At 55.3% G+C, this 20017-nt stretch overlaps 1 protein-coding gene across 50 annotated transcripts in view; it reads left to right on the top strand.

Moving 5' to 3' along the window:
- CELF4 (CUGBP Elav-like family member 4) overlaps window positions 1-20017 on the top strand; it is a 295478-nt gene that overhangs the window by 254381 nt on the left and 21080 nt on the right. For 28 of the 50 annotated variants that reach the window (XM_045849723.1, XM_045849721.1, XM_045849753.1 and 25 more), the window contains exons 4-8: window positions 13015-13143; window positions 13481-13560; window positions 13967-14110; window positions 15178-15325; window positions 17005-17154. In XM_045849723.1, coding sequence (XP_045705679.1) covers window positions 13015-13143; window positions 13481-13560; window positions 13967-14110; window positions 15178-15325; window positions 17005-17154 — 651 coding nt within the window. The remainder of the gene's footprint in view (window positions 1-13014; window positions 13144-13480; window positions 13561-13966; window positions 14111-15177; window positions 15326-17004; window positions 17155-20017) is intronic. The other 22 variants (XM_045849759.1, XM_045849740.1, XM_045849719.1 and 19 more) reach the window with 1 other exon arrangement.

Below are 20017 nucleotides of genomic sequence, written 5' to 3'. Positions count from 1 at the left end.
CTAGCCCTGCTGCGATTAGCTCTGGGACCTCCAGCAAGTTGGCAAACCTCTCTGTGCCTCGGTTTCTTCATCTGTAAAATGGGAGTGACAGCAGTGCTCACCTCATGAAATCACAGTGCTCTGAGCAGTGCGTATCCTGTGGCGAGTGCTCAGGATGAGTCAGCTCGCACTGTCCTCTCTGAGGGTGTGGACCCCAGCAGAGGGAGTGAACGGATGACTCTGTGTGTGCCATATGGGCTGACACCTGCCATTTGACTGCAGGGGCCAGCCCAGCCTGTCCCACTCCCAGAACCAGCCTGCTCTGTGGGGCTGGAGCGTATGGCCTGGCCACTGAAGAGCATGCACCTACCGGGGAGACGGGCAGAGCTCCTCCCAGGAAGGGGGGTCCTCAACTGGCAGAGTTGGGGCTCGGAAGGCATCCTGACCTGCCTGCAGGCTCAGGGAAACATCAGAGAGAAGCTTCGTGAGTCCACACAAACCAGCCCCACTGTACCTCCTACATTAACCACAACCCACCAGACGTGTGGGTGTTCGGGGACCTGAGTCAAAAGAGAAGTGGGTTTAAGATAGGTGTTGAGCAGAGCAGGGTTCCTTGTTCTTCTGAGAGCCAGTGCCCCAACAGGAGTGGGAGGCTGCAACTAGTTTTCTGACCTTTTGTATTCAGACATCAGGTATCTGAAGTCCTCAGAAACATCTTGGCCATCCATCCATCCACACTCACCTATCACTATTTATGTACCATTGATCATAAATCTATCTGCTTTCTGCCATCATTTTTCTCTCATCTGTGTATCTATCATCCAACATTTAATCTGGATATCTAGCATCTATTAATCATGTCTGCCATCCATCTATCTCTGCGTCTATCTGTACTCCCTTATCAGTCGTGAGTTAATACAGTGTGTACTTAAGCGTGGGCTGTCTGAGTTCCCTGTGGAAGGGGTGGGGGCAGCAGTGACTCCAGGAGGCCTGGGGTGGCTGGAACAAAGATAGATAGGAAAGAAACTGGAGGGCTGAAGAAAGAGGAGCCTGGGACTCTTCTCTCAGAGCAGGGCTGGCCCAATGGATGGAAGGGAGAGAGGACAAGAGAGAGGAGGAAGAGGAGGAGGCCTGCAATGCCATTCGAGGGGTGAGCCCTGTACTGACCTAGACAGTTCCTCCCCAGGCACCTCTCCACATCAGGACGATGTCTTTCCAGAATGACCCTGGAGAGATGGAGGCCTGTCCAGGCTCAATGTCAGGGCAGAGAAGGTGGGTACAGAATCCGGCAGCGTGAAGGCTTCTGTGGACAGGCTGAGGGCCAGAGAGACGCTGCCCGAGAGGACCCATCACGGCTGTTCCCAGCCCTGGCTGTGTGTTGGTATCACCCAAATAGCTTTCAAAAAATAAAAAAACATTCCCAGTCAGGGTACATGCCTGGGTTGCAGGCCATGACCCCCAGCAACCACACATTGATGTTTCTCTCTCTCTCTGTCTCCCTCCCTTCCTTCTCTAAAAATAAATAAATGAAGTCTTTTAAAAAAAACCCAAAACACTGGTGGCTGAGCTGCTGACCAGTTGGTATGCCAGGGGCCAGCCCTTGGCGTCTGTATTTTTAGAAGCCCTCAGGCGATTTTAATAGCAGCCAGGACCCAGGGCCACCCTCTTACAAGATCCAAGTCATCTGCTGTTGCTCTCAGATGGAGTTCCAAGAAAGAAGAAGCAACCTTTTGTGTGTTAGGGCAGGACTTAGGCTCTGGACAGGGCTGAGCTCTCCAGGGGGCCCCTGAGGCCACTTCCTTGTGTTTCCCTGGAGGCTAGTGAGACTTCTTCCAGGGTGTTCAGTAAGTGTCATCCCCACCTTGGGTCATACTGAGGGAAGCTGAGCCAGGTGACCTTTGAAGACCTCACCCCAGGGTCCCCAGAAATCCTCACCAGTGTCTGAGTTGGGAATGGGCTTGGTAGCTGCAGCCTCTGCGTTCAAGTGTGACTCCTGCGGTGATAGACTAGCAATGTTGGCCCCAAGGAGCTTGGGCTTCCCCAGGTCGATGGGCAGCAGGCTGTTAGAAGCTGGCGTGCCACTCTCCACCCTGGTCTCACAAGAAGAAAAGTCTACCACTGCCCACCCCCAGTGTTAAAAAGGGGCCACGGGTCAGCGGGGCAGGAGGCCTGCCTGGCTCCCTGGCACTGCACCCTGTCTCTGACCCGTGACCACCCACTCTCTCTCCATGAGGCTGTGGGAAGTTGGGCCACAGCTGAGAGGATCTTCAGTTCACATGAGGGTCAGTCTGTGGCTAGCACTAGAGTTTGGTTTGTGGCTGGGTCATTTGCTGTGGGTAGATCCTTACAACCATAACTCTGCAGCTCCACCACTCAGCTCAGAAGCCCTCGATCTATGGTTAATAGAGACAAGCTGCTCTAACTGGGTCTTCTATTTCTTCCCCAGTACTGTGGCCACCTTGACTAGATTTTCTGCTCTGTCAGTGAGATGTGCTTCATGGCATTCTCTGGTCTCTCCTCCTCTTGCTCCCCACCCCTGCCCACCACAGTGGACCACCCTGCAGAATAAAGCTCTGCTTTGCCTGTCTCCTTGAGAGCCGAGGACAAACTGGCCATAATTTATGCTCCTGCATAATATAAAGGAAAAAATGCTCCATTATGCTATAAATTATCCTGTGATGGGTGAACAACTGGAGTGTGCAGAAACCCCACTAGACAGCAGGGTTCGGCTGCTGAGAAGTCCCCACAGAACTCCGTGCGCCGTGCACCTGGTAAGGACAATGCAGCAGATCACACGTATAATCAGTTACCTGGAGAGTCAGCAAAGCACCACTGGCCCTGCAAATGGTGACTTCTACTAGAGCCACAGCTGCATCCCAGGCTCCACCTGGGAGGCCTGGTACAGATTCACCAGCGTGAGGGTCAGAGGGCCAAAGAGAGAGGTGGACAGGGGTGTGGGTGTGGCCTCTCCAGACCCCTCACTGATACTGAGCCTCCAGGGCTCAGCTCTTGCCCAGCTCAGGGCCTGCGTGCCTGCAGAGCGCATGAGATGAGGGTACAGGCGCCATGCATGGCCCCCAAGGTGGTAACAGTGCCAGTCCTGTCTTCCCCAACATGCTGCAGGCTCCTGGGGGCTTGAAGCTACCCCTATGCCCTGGGAAGCCAGCAGGGCGCTGCAAGGGCAGGGACAGGTCTTACAGGGGATTCTGCCAGCAGGTCCGACTTCCAGTGTAGTGAGGAGAGATGATGTTGCTGACTAGGCCCTGGGGAAAGGAAGGCCTGGGGACTCATCAAGAAAGAGCTTTGTTGGTCACCCAGGGGACTGCAAGACAGCTGGGTTTTTGGGTAGGGGAGTGAGCGAGACTGGAGGGGGCCTATGAGGTGCACCTGGGCTCCCTGGGCACGCAGGACTCCACAGGGGCCAGGTAGCCCCAGCCATTCCCCCTGCAGAGCTCTGAACCAAACCCTGGCCCTTGCAGAGCAATGGCGTTATCAGGCCTTTGCCAGTGGTCTGTGCTGGGCTGCAGGGGTGGAGGGATGAGAGAGTGCACGAGGTCTCCGGGCAGCGCCATCTTCCACCTGGAAGAAGGGTGACCTGAGAGCTCAGCTTGCTTCACCCCCCAGGGGCGAACCCTGGCTTCTCCAGTGATGAGGTGTGTGTTCTCTGGAAAGGTACTTAACTTCTGAGCCTCAGTTTCTTCATTTATACAGTGAAAAGAATAAAGTAGCCACTATCCCTGTAAAGTGCTTGCCTTGGTGACCAGGTTCCAGTAAGTGTTCCATAAATGAGAATCATGATGGTTTTTATTATTCCTGTTGTTACCCGCTCCTGGAGTAAGCAAGTCAGAACCCAGGGTGGGAGTCAGTCTGACCAGTGCCATCTAGGGGCAGCAGAGATTCTATGATATGGGAGCTGTGTCCCACCAGCTGTTGTTAAGAAGGGGCTGGGGTGACACTGAGACAGCGTGGGCTGGGGCTAGGAATCAGGGAGCTGGGCTGCACCAAGGGAAGGCAGGATGGGCAGTCAGAATGGGCACAGGGGAGGAGTCTGGACTCAGGGTCTGAGTCCCAGGCCACGCTGCCAGCGGTCAAAGGCGAGGGTCCAAGCCTTGGACCTTGAGGGATGTGTTTAGAATGTGGTGAGTAGAAGAAGAAAGAGGAAAGGTGTGTGTGTGTGTGTGTGTGTGTGTGCGCCCTTCACACCACTTGCCCTTTCACACTCCCTGCTCTTGCACACACTGCTCTCTGACCTGAGACGCCTGCCCCTTGCCGTCCCCACCTGGCAAACCCTGCCCTTCATTCCTCAGGGTCCAGCTCAAGCCTTTAGACCCCTCCACCTCACCCCGCCACCTCCCCCCCCACCCCCCACCCCCCCCTCCCCCCGTGCCCATGGAGCTTGTCACTCCAGGCTCTCTGCCCACACTGTGGCTGATGGCTCCTCATCTCCAGGGGACACTCCTTTTCTACTTTCTGAGGATTTCTGCAGTCCAGTGCCCTGCAGATGTCTAAGACAGGATCTCTGAGACGAGGGGAGGAAGAGCAAGTGAAAATGCCCTGGGGCAGTGGTGTGCACTGAGTCTTCCTGAGAGAGCAGGGAGGCCTACCCATGTGGAGGGGAGGGATGGAGGGATTGGCAGAGTGGAGTGCTGGGTGCCTATGTAACCCCCTGCCGGTCCTTAGAAGACGGGCTTGTTCCCAGCGAGACGGGAGCCACTGTGGAGTCTGAGCAGGAGATAGGTAAAACCTACCTTGGATTTAACTGACCCTTCTGGCTTCTGGATGGAGAGCAGAGAGCAGGAGCCTGGGTGGGTGTCAGGAGACAGTGAGGAGGCAACTCTCAGGGCCTGGGACCAACCCTGAAGCGTTTGGAAGGCAGAGCTGGCTGCAAGAAAGCAAGTGAGGGGAAAAACACATCTAGTCCTACCAGGGGACTAGATGTGTCCTCCAGCCTCCTGCCCCCTCCCACCCCCAACTTCAAACAGACTGTCTGCGGGGAGCTCTGCCGATCAAGGCTGCCCCGCCTCCCCTGAGGGCCAGAGCAGCTGAGGGTCCTCATTTGCATTCCTGGTGGAGAGGGAGCCCCGTCTCAACCCCCCAATGCCTCCCCACCCCAGCAGCCTTTGATCTGGTTTGATGTCTCCTTCAGCCTTCTTCCCAGGCAGGAAGGCTTCTGTCCCTGCTGTGCCGCTGGCTCCGGCTCTGGTCCTGGCTTGGGTCCTGGCTCTGAGACAGTGTGTTGTGGGGACAAAGTGCAGATGTCACTCCTGCACTTACTGGTCAGCTTTGTGACCCATGTCCCAGGTGAAGGGAATGCTCTCAGAAAGGGAGCTGGCCTGACCACCGAGCTGTGGAGGGGCCTGAATCCAAGCCCTTTACCCTGGTGTGGAGGAAAACGCTGGAGACTGCCCAGACCAACCGGACAGTGAGCCAGTGTCTGGTTCCCAGACTCGAGGGGTGGGGCCTGTGTCCCCCTGGCCCCTTCCACCGCTCCCCTGCTTGAAAGGTAGGCCTGAGACTGTGCTGCCCACCTGGGAAGTAAGGCAGGGCATGGAGCATGTGGAGGAAGGCTCCAGACTAGGGGTGGGAGGGTCAGCAATGTGGAAAATGGCACAGATGTAAATTCAGATGATCAGTTTGATCCCTGCTGGGCCCTTAGGAGCCGTGGGTGCTTGATGGGTCTGGATCATGGACAATGTGTGGGAAATGGCACTTGCTAGAGCTCAGTGACTTCAGGGGAAATGTCTCTTGCTTTGGATCAATCCAGGTAGACCTCCTGGAGGGGGGTGGGGAGCATCTCAGTGGTCCCCGGAAGGCTGTCATTTGGTAGGGGAGGGGCACAAAGGAAAGCTTGGCTTCTCAGGATGGCCTGGGATGGGCATGGCTTTGTTCAGCTCAGTGTCCCTGGGTGTCCTCGCCACCCCCTGGGGGCCGGGGGCCTGCACCTACCAGCTGGCGCCCCTATGGGCGAACAGTAGGAATGAATATCTGTAACCAGCACAGTAATTGTGAAAACCTTACATACCTCAACTCGCTTAATCCCTCAACAGCCCTAAGAGGGGTGTGTGACTCTCCTCCCCTTTTACAGATTTGACAAAAAGCCTCAGTTACTGATTGTAAGATGCCACCCGCCTCCCCCAACCCCCTGCCCCTCCTGCCCCGTCGGTGTGCCTCTCATCCCCTTCGGTTGAAGGTTCCTTCTGAGCCACAGTGAAGTTACCAAGAAGGAACAGGTTCTCCCTGGTCAGGCTCACTGTCTGTGGGCCCTGGGACGCCAAGGTCATCTCCAGGGAGAGGAGATGGTCCCTGGATCCAGGAGGTGCCCTGGGAAGTCCCCTAAGACACGCCCAAGGGCCCTGCGAGGCCACCACTCTGGGCCGCAGACTCTGCCAGCAGTGGAGGAGCAGAGGTGCACGGGGCGCTGGGGCTCTGGGCTCAGGTCCTGTTCTGCCCACCCCAGAGGCCAAAAGCTCGAAAGCAGGAGAGAAGCCACAGCCCTCAAAGCCATTTATTCCCCATCCTGGTCCCTGGCCTCCGGGTTCTCACTCGCTCAGCTCCCCCCACCCCCACATCCTCCCTCAGCAGCTGGAGGGGAGAGAACAGTAAAAGTCTATTGCAGCAATAAAAGGCATTAACCATCTGAGCACTCGTCCACAGTGCCCCAGCAGCCGTCTATCCTTAAGCAGGAAATATTGTTTAATGCCGATGGTAATGAGCGAATCAAATTTTGGAAATTAAACCGGAATTTGAGCATTAGCGCCAGGGCGCTGGCATTTGGCAAGTCAAGTAGTGCTGCTGCGCCCCCGCCTGCTCCTCTCAGGGGCCTGCTCACACGGTGCCGCCCTCAGGATGCTCCCCGCCCCGCCCGCCCGTGGCGGGGGTGGGTCAGAGGTGGGTCTGAGGTGGGGGAACCTAAAGCGCCACCACCCTGAGGTTTCCCTCAGAGGGCCCGTCCTAAACCTACAGGGGACCCTGCTTCTCTGTTTTCTGGGCTCTCATTTTCCTTTATTGTTTTAAATCCTCACCCAAGGATGTGTTTATTGATTTTAGAGAGAGAGGAATTTTGATGTGAGAGAGAAACATTGATTGGTTGCCTCCCATGTACACCTCAACTGGGGATCAGGGATTGAATCCACTACCTATGTATATGCCCTGGCCAGGGATCCAGCCTACAGCCTTTCGGTGTCTGGGGCGAGGCTCTGGACAGCTAGCTGAGCCACCTTTGTAAAATGCAAATCCTTGCAGCCAGAGCCGTTCTGCCCCACAGCCTGAGTGAGGGAGCGCAGGAATCTTTCTCCTTAGAGAGAGTAGATCCCACTGCCTGTCATAAGTGCCTATGGCTCCCCGGGTGGTGGCACCCAATGCTATTTAGAGATTGGGAAACTGAATCTCAGAGCTCGATTGAGGTTCTGGGAAAATGAAAGAGTGGATGCCAGAGGAACGAGATATGTGTATGTTGGTGGGAGAGGGAGCTGGCAAAAGGCTGGGAGGGGGAGCTGGAGAAGCAAAGGTGAACTTCTGCAAGAACCCCTCTTGCAAGCTCTGCCACAGGCGGGGGCTGGTGAGGAGCAGGTGGAAAGAGCAGCTGAAGGGGCCCTTCCACCTTTGGAACTGTGTGCTAATGCTGTTGTGGGCCTGGAGGCCCCAGCACCTGTCCCCTGGATACTATAACTCCAGCCTAACTCCTCTGGGAAACCCATGTCCCCTCCCTCTCTGGCCCCTTCTGGCCTGTAGTCCAGAGCTTTTGCATGTGACAACCAGGCCTGGCTGTGTTCCATCCTAGGAAGGGGGTGGGAGGCTCTGTGGCAGAGGCTCTGGGGCCAAAGACTGGACTCTCCAGGGATCTGAGAACCGTGCACTGCACCCCACACACACGTCCATTGAAAGAGTAACTCCTCTCCCACAAGAAGAAAACCCAGAAGGGCCCCTAAGAAACATCTCAGACTCTGTTCAGCCAAGTCCCAGGCACACAGTAAGTGCTCAATAAATGCTGAAGGTTGACCAGAGGGCAGACCCAGGAGGGGTGGCAGGTGCTTGGTCCAGTCCCCCTCAGGTAGCTATAAACACCTTCACCTGACATAACTGGGTATTTTTTCACCCGTTATTTTATTGTCTTCCCCCATCCACAGCTCCTTAGTGAGTGGGGGGATGGTGGGGGGAGTGTAGGCTATGCCCACTCCCTAGCAGTGGTGGCGGGACATCTGGGCCCAGGGAGCTCAGTTGCCCTCTGTGTTCAGGCAGGGCTGGGACTAGTGTGTGCCTTCTGTTGCCCAGCCCTCTGGGGCATCACACTCCTGCTCCCCAGAACCCCAGATGTTCCCTCAGCCCTGCAGACACAGGCACTCACATTTTAAAGGAGCAGGAAGGCAGCAGCACGGGGTAATAGGATCAGGGAGTTGAGAGACCCTAGGAGACCAGGCTTAGCCTGAATCCCAGAGGTGCATCCTGGAGCTCCCTTCCTGCCCCAACTTATTTAAAAGGATGCGGCCATTGGTGTTTTCTGGGGTCCTGCCCAACTCTGTCGTTCTGTGGCCTCATCCCCCCTGGGGAGGGCACACCAGTCCTGGGAGCCACCGAGTGGCTGGCGGCGCTGCTGGCCTTCGTCTTGTTCGGGAACTTGTTTCTTGTGGGCGGCCCGTCTCCCCATCCGGATGTCAGGTCCAGTGAGCAGAATCACCATCCTTGTTACCGCCTTAGACACAAGGCTCAGCATGGTGTCTGGACAGAGAAGGTACTCAGCAAATAGTTGCTGAATGACTGCAACAGCCTGACAGCCAATGCTTTCCTCGGCCAGCCGCTGGGCTCGGGCCCGGGAGTCGGAAACCGAGCACAGTGCAGCCGTTTGCCCTAAGCTGGGCTCTGCTGAGGGAGGATACGGGGCTTTAAACCAGCCTCCACTTGCTCACCACATGTCTGGGCCCCGAGAGGCCTCAGCAACCTGCCCCCCCAGGGGGATCTTCAACGCTGGCTCTGAGATCTCTCCTGTCCTCACCTCCCTTCAAGGTGGCCTGCATGGCCCAGTTCCACCAGCATCTGCCTGAACACCTCCTGGGAGAAGCAGCGACACACTCACACCCTCGGCTCAGGCAGAGGGCTCACGGGGGAGGGGGGCAGCACCGTAGCCTCACCATCACCCAGGGACACCTGTCACTCAGGCAGGGGGGCTGTGCTCAGAGACTGCTCAGCCCGTCCCAGGAGGGCGGGGTCTGTGTCCATGTTGGAGGGAGTGGGAACCGGCTGAGGAAACTGAGTCATTCTCTGAGACTCTCGCTAGGTTGGCATCAGGTCCAACACACCAGCCAAATGGTGCCACTGCTCATCTGACACAGCTTGGGGACAGCCCCTCGGGAACATGGCCAGAGGGGGAGGAGGGCACAGGGGGCCCATCTCCGCTGGTCAGCCACAGACTGAGTCTGGTCCAACCTGTTACTTCTAGTGCTATCTCCACCCCGTGACAGATGTGGGTCCTCGGACCTCTGTCTCCTTCTCAATTCAGGGCAGGGCAAATACAGAACCCTGAGTAATGGTTGTCACCATTGTCATTACTGCTGGCCAGGCTCCGTCCCTGCAGCATTTCCTAAAAGGCATGCATCCACCACATGAGGAGGCCCTAATTTTTCTCGTTTTATAGACCTAAACCCGGGGTGGGGAGCCGCTGTACAGCTGGAACGCAGGGCTGCTGGGGTCTGAGGCAGGGCGCCTGGGCCAGGAGGAGGGCATCCGCCCTTGGACTCAGAGTCCTTCCAGCACCTGGTCTGAAAGACAGGGCTTGGCATCACCCACCCAGTGACAAAAGCCAACTGGAAATGAAGAGGGCGCAAAATGAATTCATTTGAGGATTCTAGAAACAAACCAATCTGTGCATTGGGTGGGGTCATCGAAGAACACCTGGAAGAAGTGAGGCCAGTGCCCGGTTTCTGGGGTTCCCAGCAGCCTGGAAACTTCCTGGAAGGAAGGGCGGCTGTGGTTTCCCTAGGGAAATCCGGCCAGGCAGGGAGTGGGGGAGCCTGGCCTGCTTCACCTAGAAAGGTTTCCAGAAGGAAGGGCTCAGGCCTGGAACTGAGAACGGCACAGTAAAGGGAGACTTCAGGGGAGGGGAAGAGGGAACTGGGAGGCGGGGAACCTAGCGAAAGGGAAGTGGTGGATAGAAAGACACATGTGGATGAATTTTAATGCAATCAGAAAGCTGTCATAATGATAATAAAGGAATATATTCCGACATCAGGGAAGAAGGCCCCCGCTGCAGTCCCAGCATGTAAATGAGGCTCGGGCTAGGAGGGGCCTTCTCTTCCCCTCCGTCTTCCTTCCGAGGAACAATTTGTAAGCTGGAGGGCCTGGTATTAGCAGGGGGCGGTTTTCACTTTTTTGTCTTTCTGAATGGGAGCCTTTAAAAGGCACTGGGGGTGGTGTTTGGGGCGGGGGAACCCTGTTCTGGGCCTAGGGAGGAGTTTGAACTACTCTGCTAAAGGCTTTAAAAGCTCCCAGTCCACTTCACATAAAGTGTTGTTGTTGCTTCTGGGAGTTAAACAAGCCCTCCCACCTTCTCTCCTCCATCTCCGCTCTCTTCTTCTGCTGGTCTCTTTGCTCTTTCTGTTTCGAATTCTTTTCACTCTGTCCATCTTCATCATCTCCCCTCCCTCTCTGCTCCTAACTCTGTCTCCTGCCTCCCCCCTCAGCTTCACCCTGTTCCACGGTCTCTCTTGTGGTTTCCCAGTCCGTGCTCCCTCAGCCCAGAGCCTGGGGTTGGTGAGCCCTGGCGAGAAGGCAGGGGTGTGTCCAGCCCAGCCACTGTCTGGCTAGCCTGGTTGAGCAGCACAGGCTGGGGCAGGCGGCAGGGGCAGGGGCAGGCCTCCAGGCCCAGAGCTTGGCCGACGCCCACTAGTGGTGGAGGTCCAAGCTGGTGTGCCCTGACCCAGAACTGGTAGCAGGAACTGGCAACGATGTCCTGCAGGGTATGGGAGGAGTCGGCCCCCAGGGCCGCCTCATCACTGCTAACCTGCCCAGTGCAGGGTGCTCTGGTGAGGGGCACCAGCAGAGCAGCAGTTAGGGCTTCCTGAAGAGGAAGACTCTGGGGTGGCTTCTGAAGGAGTGCAGGGGCCCGGAGCTTTCCTCTGCTTTGCTCCAGACACCAGGACAGCCCCTCAGCCCTATGTGAACTCTCCTGGCAGTGTGGGCTAGGGGGACTCTCTGGGGCAGGAGGTACCACCGGCCTTGAATACAGAGGGACATGCCCCCAGAGTACCCCTGCCTTCAGAGTAAACCATAAACACATGACTGGTAGAAGCTTGGGGTGGGGGGTGCATTTCTGCAGCCTTAGCTGTGTGTGCCTGTGTGTGCCAGTCCTTCAGTCGGCACACATCTAGTGAGTGCCTGCTGTGTGCTGTCACCACACGGCCCTGTTCCAGCGACTGTGGCTGCATAACAACTTAGCCCCGAAGTGAGGGGTGTAGTACAATCCTTATTATGCTCTCAGATTCCATGGGTCAGGAATTCAGACAGGGTATAGCATGGAAGGCCTGTCTCTGCTCCAGGATGTCAGGACCTCAGCTGGAAAACTCAAAGGCTGGGGGCTGGCATTATCTGAGGACTCATTCATGTCCTTGTCTGGTGGTTTATGTTGGCTGTCAGCTGGGGGGCCTGGGTCCCTTGCTTCATGCACTGACAGTGCGGGCCCCTCAGGTGTTCTTCACAACATAGTGTCTGGCTTCTACAGGGCAAGCCTCCCCAAAAGAGAACTGAGTGGAAGCTGATTTCTTTTACGACCTGGACATGGAAGTCAGCTGGCATCACTTCAGCTCCTCTTGATTGGTTAGAGCAGTCAGAAGCCCCATCTAGATTCAAGGGAAGGGAATGTAGACCCCACCTCTCAGCAAGAGGCATGAAGTCACATTGACGTAAGAGCCTGTGAGGTGGGAGATCTTTTTGAAGCCACAGTTGATACAGATCCACACAACTCCGTGTCATCTCTTTCAGCCTAAGCACACAGCTGAGTTACGTCAATAAGCCCCTTGGTACTCAATGCAAGTGTAGGGGAGCTGTGGAGGGAGCCCAGTCCTCAGAAACAGGCTGTCCAAAAGTGCGCAAGGCTGAATTTTGCACCATGAACAGATAGGAAGGCTCGGACCAAGGAGGGAAAAAAACATGTGAGGTTGAAGGGAGATGTGTCCCTGGGAATGGCACAGAGCACTCACTCATCCCATCGCTCTGTCCCGAGAGCCTACTATGTGTCGGGTACTGCTGCCCCAGTAGAGGCCTGCTCTCTTCCCCAGGAGGATAATGGGGTGGGTGAGGGGGGTCAGTGGCAGGGAGCTAGGCAGAAACCAACTATACAGGCAACACAGCAAATAACTGTCCTTTGAAATTCAGACCATGAGAGCCAGGGGCTGAGACAGAATAAAGGGGAGGTGGAAGGAGGGGCCTTGATGAGGAAGTAATATTTAAACTGAGAGCTGGGAGAGGAAGAGAAGGCATCAGCCTCGTGATGTGGAGGGTGTTTTGGGCAGAGGGGACAGCACAGGCAAAGGCCCCGAGGTAGACTTGTTTGTCGTGAGTTAATTCTGGCCTCTGTGACGGAAGGTGGAAGAAGAATATAATTTGTGTCTAAGAGGAGGGAAGAAGGGATCGAAGAGTTGCATGAATGACCCTTGTGCTGTGGGTGAGCAGCCAGACCAATGGCCTCGCTCCCTCACTTTGTGGCCTGCCCTTTAGGCAGGAGGGGGCAGAGTCGCTGCAATCCAGCTCCCTCCCTACGCCAACTCCTCCTCCTGCATCTTCCCCTCTGGCTACGCCCACCCTCTCCCCCTGGCCCCATCACGCAATCGTCCCTGCCCAGCTAGCTAAGACCAACCCCATCCCGCCCTCTCCCTGCTACCTTTCTCCCCCTCCGGGTCTGAGCCCTCGCCCGCCCGCGCTTCTGCCCAGCTTCTCCCTCTCTCCCGAAACCCTTCTCCTCCGGGCAGGCCCAGCCCTGTTCCCCCGGGCCCGCCCCCATGCCGCCCGGCCCCTGGCCCGGGTAAGCATCTCCTAATTTTGTTCCAGAAGATAGAAAACTCTTTGTGGGCATGCTCAACAAGCAGCAGTCTGAGGACGACGTGCGCCGCCTCTTCGAGGCCTTCGGGAACATTGAAGAGTGCACCATCCTGCGCGGGCCGGACGGCAACAGCAAAGGTGAGCCGGGGGTGGGCTGGGTGGGGCGGGGCAGGGCTGGTCGGGGCGGGGCCATCGGCCCACGCCCACTGGAGGGCGGAGTTCTGACCCACCGGGAGCTGGTGGGACTGGCAAGCCTGGGAGGGATGCTCGGAACTGTGGAGGTGGGACGAGGTCTTTCTCTTTTGTGTGCGTTTCATAGTGTCTCTCTTTTTCTCTCGGTCTTTATTATCACACCCATTCTGCTGTCTTCTTGGATGCGCGTTGTCCCCTGGACCCCTCCTATGCCCCGCCTGTCAGTCCTCTTGTTTCTCTGGCCTTCTCTGGGCCCTGGCTCAGCCTTTCCTGTCCCCCGCAGGGTGCGCCTTTGTGAAGTACTCTTCCCACGCTGAGGCGCAAGCTGCCATCAACGCGCTGCATGGCAGCCAGACCATGCCGGTGAGTGTGGCCACCCCTGGGCAGAGGAAGGGCGACACCCCTGTGAACCCAGAGCACCGCAGGGCCCCTGCGCACCCTTGCACTCAGTCCATACAGGGCGAAACACTTGCCACGTTCACTGCCTCCCTATGAGATTGGAAGGCATTACCACTGTCCCCACGTCCCAGACAAGAACACTGAGGCCCAGAGGTCTAAGGAACTGGCCCACAATCTCCCAGAGAGACAATGCCCGCAGTTGTGTTAAGACCCCAGACTCCTGGACATGTACCTGTGCTCATTCACCCCCCAGCCCACAGTAGTGCCTCGTGGAGAGGAGAGGGAGGGCCTAGGTCAGGGGCATGGACAGCTGGACAGCTGGGAGCGAGCAGCTAGGGCAGGTGGGCCTCACGTGCAGTCCCGGCTGCAGGGAGCCTCATCCAGTCTGGTGGTCAAGTTCGCCGACACTGACAAGGAGCGCACGATGCGGCGAATGCAGCAGATGGCTGGCCAGATGGGCATGTTCAACCCCATGGCCATCCCGTTCGGAGCCTACGGCGCCTACGCACAGGCAGTAAGTGGGGGCGCAGAGGGGGGTGGGGAGGTTGCAAAAACGGTTCTCCAGCTAACTCTGCTCAGAGCCCCAGAGCTGGGGCACCTAACTTTGCTGAGGGGAGCCCTGTTCCTGGTCAAAAATTACTGCTCCAGCTTGGGGAGTGAGGAGTGGTCGGAAATGAATCCAGGACATACAGGGGGATGAGAGAAGTCTGGTTCAGTCCAGGGGGACTGCCAGAAAGAGGTGGTAGGTTCTTAAGGGGAGGAGATGGAGAGAAGGCTTCTAGGCAGGGCAGCAAGCTCCCCTGCTAGTCAAATTTCAGAAAGCACCAAATGGAAGGGGTGAGAGAGAGTCAGGTATTTGGTTGTCACTACCCCACCCCTACTCAGGGAAGGGTGTGCTTAGGCCTCAGGTCACTCCTGGCAGAGGTCTGTCAGGTTCCCCAAAACCTATCACACCAATACTTCCGCTGCAGTCCCCACCAAGCCCCAGGCCCACCAACTTCTGTCTTCCACCTTGGGGCCTCCGCTGCCAGCATCTCTCCCAAGCTGCCCCCCAGGCTCATAGCCACAACCCCCACATGGGCGGCACTGAGGCAGTCCAGGTTCTGGTTCTAATGACACAAGCTCCCCTCCTCACTCGTCAGCAGTGTTGGCATTTGGCCAGTTGTACCAACCTCCCCAGTCTCCACTCACCTCTGTGAGAACGTCTGGACAGAAATCCACTCCAAGTTAATTCTACAAAGCCTCATCCAGCATGTTTCTAGAGCTTTGGGTGTCACATCTCCGTGAATGACAGGCCCCCACAGGGCTGAACAACACCCATGGGGCAGTCCCTTCCCCTACCCTTTACAACAAGTTTAGAGTCTGCAAGACTTTACCATTACCTTTGAATAGACACCTCTTAGGGAGTGGTTTCTAATAGCCATTGAGAACTAGAGCAGGAATGGGGGAGACATCAGGGTTCTTTGGGATGGGGTGGGGTTCAGGGCCTAGGAATTTTGTGTCTAGGAACTGAGACCCCTGGTGGGGAGGGCTGCCCCCCTCTGGAAGCGCATGATATTTTTTCCCCTCCCTCTGCCCCAGCTGATGCAGCAGCAGGCGGCACTAATGGCATCAGTCGCACAGGGTGGCTACCTGAACCCCATGGCTGCCTTTGCCGCCGCCCAGATGCAGCAGATGGCGGCCCTCAACATGAACGGCTTGGCAGCCGCACCCATGACCCCAACCTCAGGTGAGCCAGCAGCTACCACCACAGGGCCATCCTGTGGCAAACAGTACATGGAATCTGGGCCCAAGCAGGCCTCATCCTCTGGCAGTTTGTCTTGAAAATGTTCTAATCCCTGGGACCCAAGGGAAGATGGGCTGTGGGCCTCATGGAGTCCATGGTGTGATTTCAGGGTGGTAGGAATTTCACTCAAGTTGTTTTGGGAAGAAATTGGCATGAACACATCTCCCTTTGAAGGTCGTAGGGGAGAGGAACCCTGCCCATGCTGTGGCCTTGTTTGGTCCTTGGCCCAAGCACAGAAGGAGCTGATTTTTAAATTTCCTTTTAACCCAACAGAGGCTCACTGGCTTCTCCTGAGAGAACTACACAACATGCAGGAGAACCACAGAGTTATTACAAGACAGGGGGTTGCAGACGGCCCAGCTCACAAAGTGTGTTTTTAATTAAATCTTGGTTATTATCTGGTTCAGTGATTCTCAACTGGGGCAATACTCTTATGTCCCACCCCTAACCTGGGGATATCTGGCAATGTCTTGAGACCTTTTTGGTTGTCACAACTTGGGGAAGGGGGTGACACTCTGTCCTAGTAGGAAGAGGCCAGGGATGCTGCTATATATCCAAAAATGCAAAGGACAGCCCCACAACAAGCAAATGTCTGACCACAAATGACAACAGTGTCAAAGTTGAGAAAACTCTGTCTAGTCCCAAGGCTGGCCCAACAGCCCAAGCTTTCATTCACCAGGCTTCCTTGGCTCTCCACACTCGAGTCATAGCAGCAGCCTTCCTTACACCCAGGAGCTATTCTTTTCCCAGATAATATCCATAAAAGTCTGAGCCATCTCTGTGCCCAACTTGAGCACTACCCCTACTTAGAGACACTCCTGAGCCCAGGCCAGCCTCAGGTTCTCATCCACAGAGAGACCCTCATTCCCACATGAAGAGGAAAGCCCTTCCCAGTTTTGAGCCCTCAGTACAACCACTGTGCCAGCCACATCTTGGGTTGCACCCACTTGGCACAGAGAGGGCACAGCGTACTATCATCTGACCCCAGCTTTACCCTTGCCATAGTGAGCCTCACCATTATCTCAACTGGAGGAGGCCAAGGTGGCAACTGTGTGTGAACAGGCCTGATTCTGGACTCTGCACAGTCCTCTCTCCCTCATTGCAGGGGAATTCCAGAATTAAGACCTCCTCCATCCGAGTAGCAAAACTCCTTCCTGGGGAGGCAGATGAGCCCCTCAGTGACCCAGACAAGAAGGCAGAGCCAGCAACTTAGAAGCCTGGTGGTGGTTAAACAAGGACTAGCCCATCCTGACTTAACTAGGGTGAGCAAGACCACAGAAAAAGACTAAAGGAAGAACAAGTATGATGAAAGTCGAGGGCACTGAGAATAGTCTATGTGCTGCAGTTCCAAGGTTGATTGGTCAGTGGTCAGGGAAATCTTTTGGGGGGAGGTGGGATTTGGACTCTGCCTTGAAGGATGAATACAGTTGGGATGAGTGGAACACTCCAGGCATGGAGATAATCCAAGGTGTAATTCACAGATAGGATTGAGTTGGTGTGTGAGTTCCAAGTCTGTGCCCAGGACCTTGAAGACAGGAGATGGAGCTCCATGGGTTGGCCTCCCTCACCTTTGTTCTGCTTGCCTTCCCTCCTCCTCTACCCCTCTCCATCTCTGAAACCAGGTGGCAGCACCCCTCCGGGCATCACTGCACCAGCTGTGCCTAGCATCCCATCCCCCATTGGGGTGAATGGCTTCACTGGGCTCCCCCCACAGGCCAATGGGCAACCTGCTGCAGAAGCTGTGTTTGCCAATGGCATCCACCCCTATCCAGGTAAGCACATATAGCAGCCCTTTCTTACCCATGCATCACACTCCTCATCCATTCTGTCCCTGCCCTTGCTGTTATAACAGGGAATGTGTGGCTCCTGCCCTCCATCTGCTCCTTGGTGGAACCCCAAAGCTGATCAGGGAGAACAGCCTCCTGCCTTCCCTCAGGGAACCTCTGGTGGGAGATACTAAATTCCCATCTTTTTGGAAGTACCAGTCCCAGAGGTGAGAAGGAACTGCATTCCTGGGGCTCCTACAGGGTAAAAACAAAAAGGGAGAGAGAGAAAGAGTAGGTATAATTGTACAACCAGGTACAGGCTAGTAACTGCCAATTAATTGAGAGTGAATTTGACCTATAAAAAGTAAGGGGATAGAAGCTAAAAGAATAGTTACATTTAGTATTAAGTAAGAAAAGAGTCTTTTAGGAAGGAAGGGCAGATATATAGATTGACATTATGGCTAGTACATACCTGTTCGGTTCCTTTGTGCATGCAAAACCCTGGTCAGCACTTCGGACAGAGGATCAGAACCTCGGACAGCTCCCAGGTCCTGCTTTCGTGAATTCTGGTACACAGAACATCCAGGAGACCCGTTTCTGATTAACTTCGTTTCTCTCAAACTTAGCACTTCTTCCATGGTGGGACTGTCCAATAGACTTGAAGCAAATTTTGTCTCTGGTCTTGAGGATGGACAGGACAGGAGAGCTGGACCCGAAGCCCTAGAGTAGACTAGAAAGAGGCAATGTGTCAGAGATGTGAAGAGTGCTGTCTTCCTTCCTAGAGGGCAGGTGTCAAGGTTACAGAGTCCCCATAAGTACAAGTGCCCAATCTGTGCTGGATGAAAGGGGGCCCAGAAAGATGGCAGGATGTAAACGTATCAACTGGGAGGTCAATGTCCCATCAGGAGCACAATAGACATCGACAGAATGTTGAAACAATAAGCAGAATGGAGTGTGATCAAGAGTGAATGTTCTCCAATATGAGGTGCTAAAGGATTCAAATAAAGGGAGAGTTTTGTAGGCTGAAGAATCCCAATGGAGCTGTCCTGACAGGAGGCTCAGGTTGGACTTCAACAATGGGAAGGCATTGGAGAGGAGAGGACAAACAAGGAGTGCATTTCATGCAGCAGCTATCCTGGAGGCCCAGCGGGAAGACGGTGCCTGCCCGCAGGGGCCAGGGATGGTGAAGTTAGCCTAACTAGGGCAGAAGAGTTCAGCCTCGAGTAGATTGGCAGTGGGGGGCAGAGTAATACTTCCCACTCTGGTTGCCCATCAGAACCCACTGTGTGGCTTTGTGAAACCACAGAAGCTCAGAGATTGTGGTTTCAGTGTCTGGAGTGAGGCCCAGACATTCAGAGAATATAAAAGTTCCAGCAGCAGCAGCAGCAGCAGAGTACAAGGTTACTGTGCTAGAGAAAAACAGGGGAGAATGTCCTGACTTTGAACTTGGAGTTGTCCTTAGTCTTGTCCTAGTGCTTGCCCCTCAATTCACCTCTCAGTGCATAGAGAAGAGGCCAGGAAAGCCTAGAGAGAGAAGCAGCAGGGCCCAGAGGGTCTGGAGTGTTGTTTCAGGATGAAGACTCTAGGCTGGCAAGGGAGGCAGGGTGGGGGCTTGACAAGCTGGAGGTGGGAGAGAGCCCACCAATCTCAGGTTCCTGGGCTCCTCCTGCCTCAGGCTCATGGGCTGGGAGATACAGTCCCCAGCACATCTGGGTGGTTTCACTCCCCCCTCCTCCATGCCCACAGGCCCATCTGGAGCTGTGGATTTTGACGAACCTGTTTGTTCCCCACCCCCACCAGCATCTGTGAGCTATTTCCCTTGTGGAATTTGGAAATGTTTCTCTCCCCTATTTGTAACAATCTGCCACATCACATAAACAATTCCCTGCCAGAGCAGTAGGGAGGGATGGAGGGAAGGAAAGGAGAAAAGTAGTGCATTAAAAAAATTAATTTACCATCTTTAAATGCGGAGTTTGAAGCTGCTGTAATGAGCGAGATCCTTCAAAATGTTCACTCTTTGGCAGTTACTAATGAGGTCATTACGCAGAGAAGCAGAGAGGGGTCTCAGAAAGCTTTTCTCCACTTCCAAGCCCCAGGTGCCTCCTCTTTTCTCCATTCTTGCTCATCAAGATCATGTTGGAAACACACAATATGGCCTTTACTGCCACATAACACCCTTGAAAGGGTGTTTTTTTACATGCTATACCATTCATTCTTTCCTATGTCACGGTATTTACTCAGCACTTGCTATGATCCTGGCACTGTGTGGTGGTTGCAGGGAGGTGACTGTCATGTAAGTTGTGTAGGTTTTATTTTACACGGACACCAAACTATGTGCCCAGAGACACCTTTTCCCAGTTTGCATAAAGGCACTATGTGGTGGAGCAGCTGGGGAGACCAAGGGGACAGAATGGATGAGGGTTTCCCTCCAGAGAGCTGAGGCTGGTGGAGGGTCAGGAGAGAGAGCAGCAGGAGGAAGGAGAGGACACCCCTCCAAGCCCCCATACCATGTCCTCAGCCCTGAGAGCCCCTGGTCCTGCTCACCACCACCATGGGGGAGAGAGAAGGACAGGGATAGGACGGGGGCCCATCTTCAGCCCCCCTCTCGAGCAGTGCCCCGGCCCAGCTCCCCTGCGGCAGCCCACCCTGCCTGTAAGGGTCTCTGCCCCAGGATTTCCCTCGGCCCCCTGGAGGCCCAGAGGCTGTGGTTCTAGTGGACTGTTGCTGAGGTTCAGGAACAACAGCTCAGAAAGGAATTTTGGGAACTCTTGGTCTACAAGGCCCCTAAGGCTGGCACTGCCAGTTAGCTTGGCTGGCCTACGTCACCGGGCAGATAAGCTCAGATGCTTTTCTTGCTTCCTCCCTGTGT

The sequence above is a fragment of the Phyllostomus hastatus genome, unplaced genomic scaffold (assembly GCF_019186645.2).
Source record: "Phyllostomus hastatus isolate PE091 unplaced genomic scaffold, TTU_PhHast_1.1 phas_contig_80, whole genome shotgun sequence".
In the NCBI taxonomy this organism is placed as follows: domain Eukaryota; kingdom Metazoa; phylum Chordata; class Mammalia; order Chiroptera; family Phyllostomidae; genus Phyllostomus; species Phyllostomus hastatus.
This window is presented reverse-complemented; position numbering and strand designations above follow the sequence as displayed.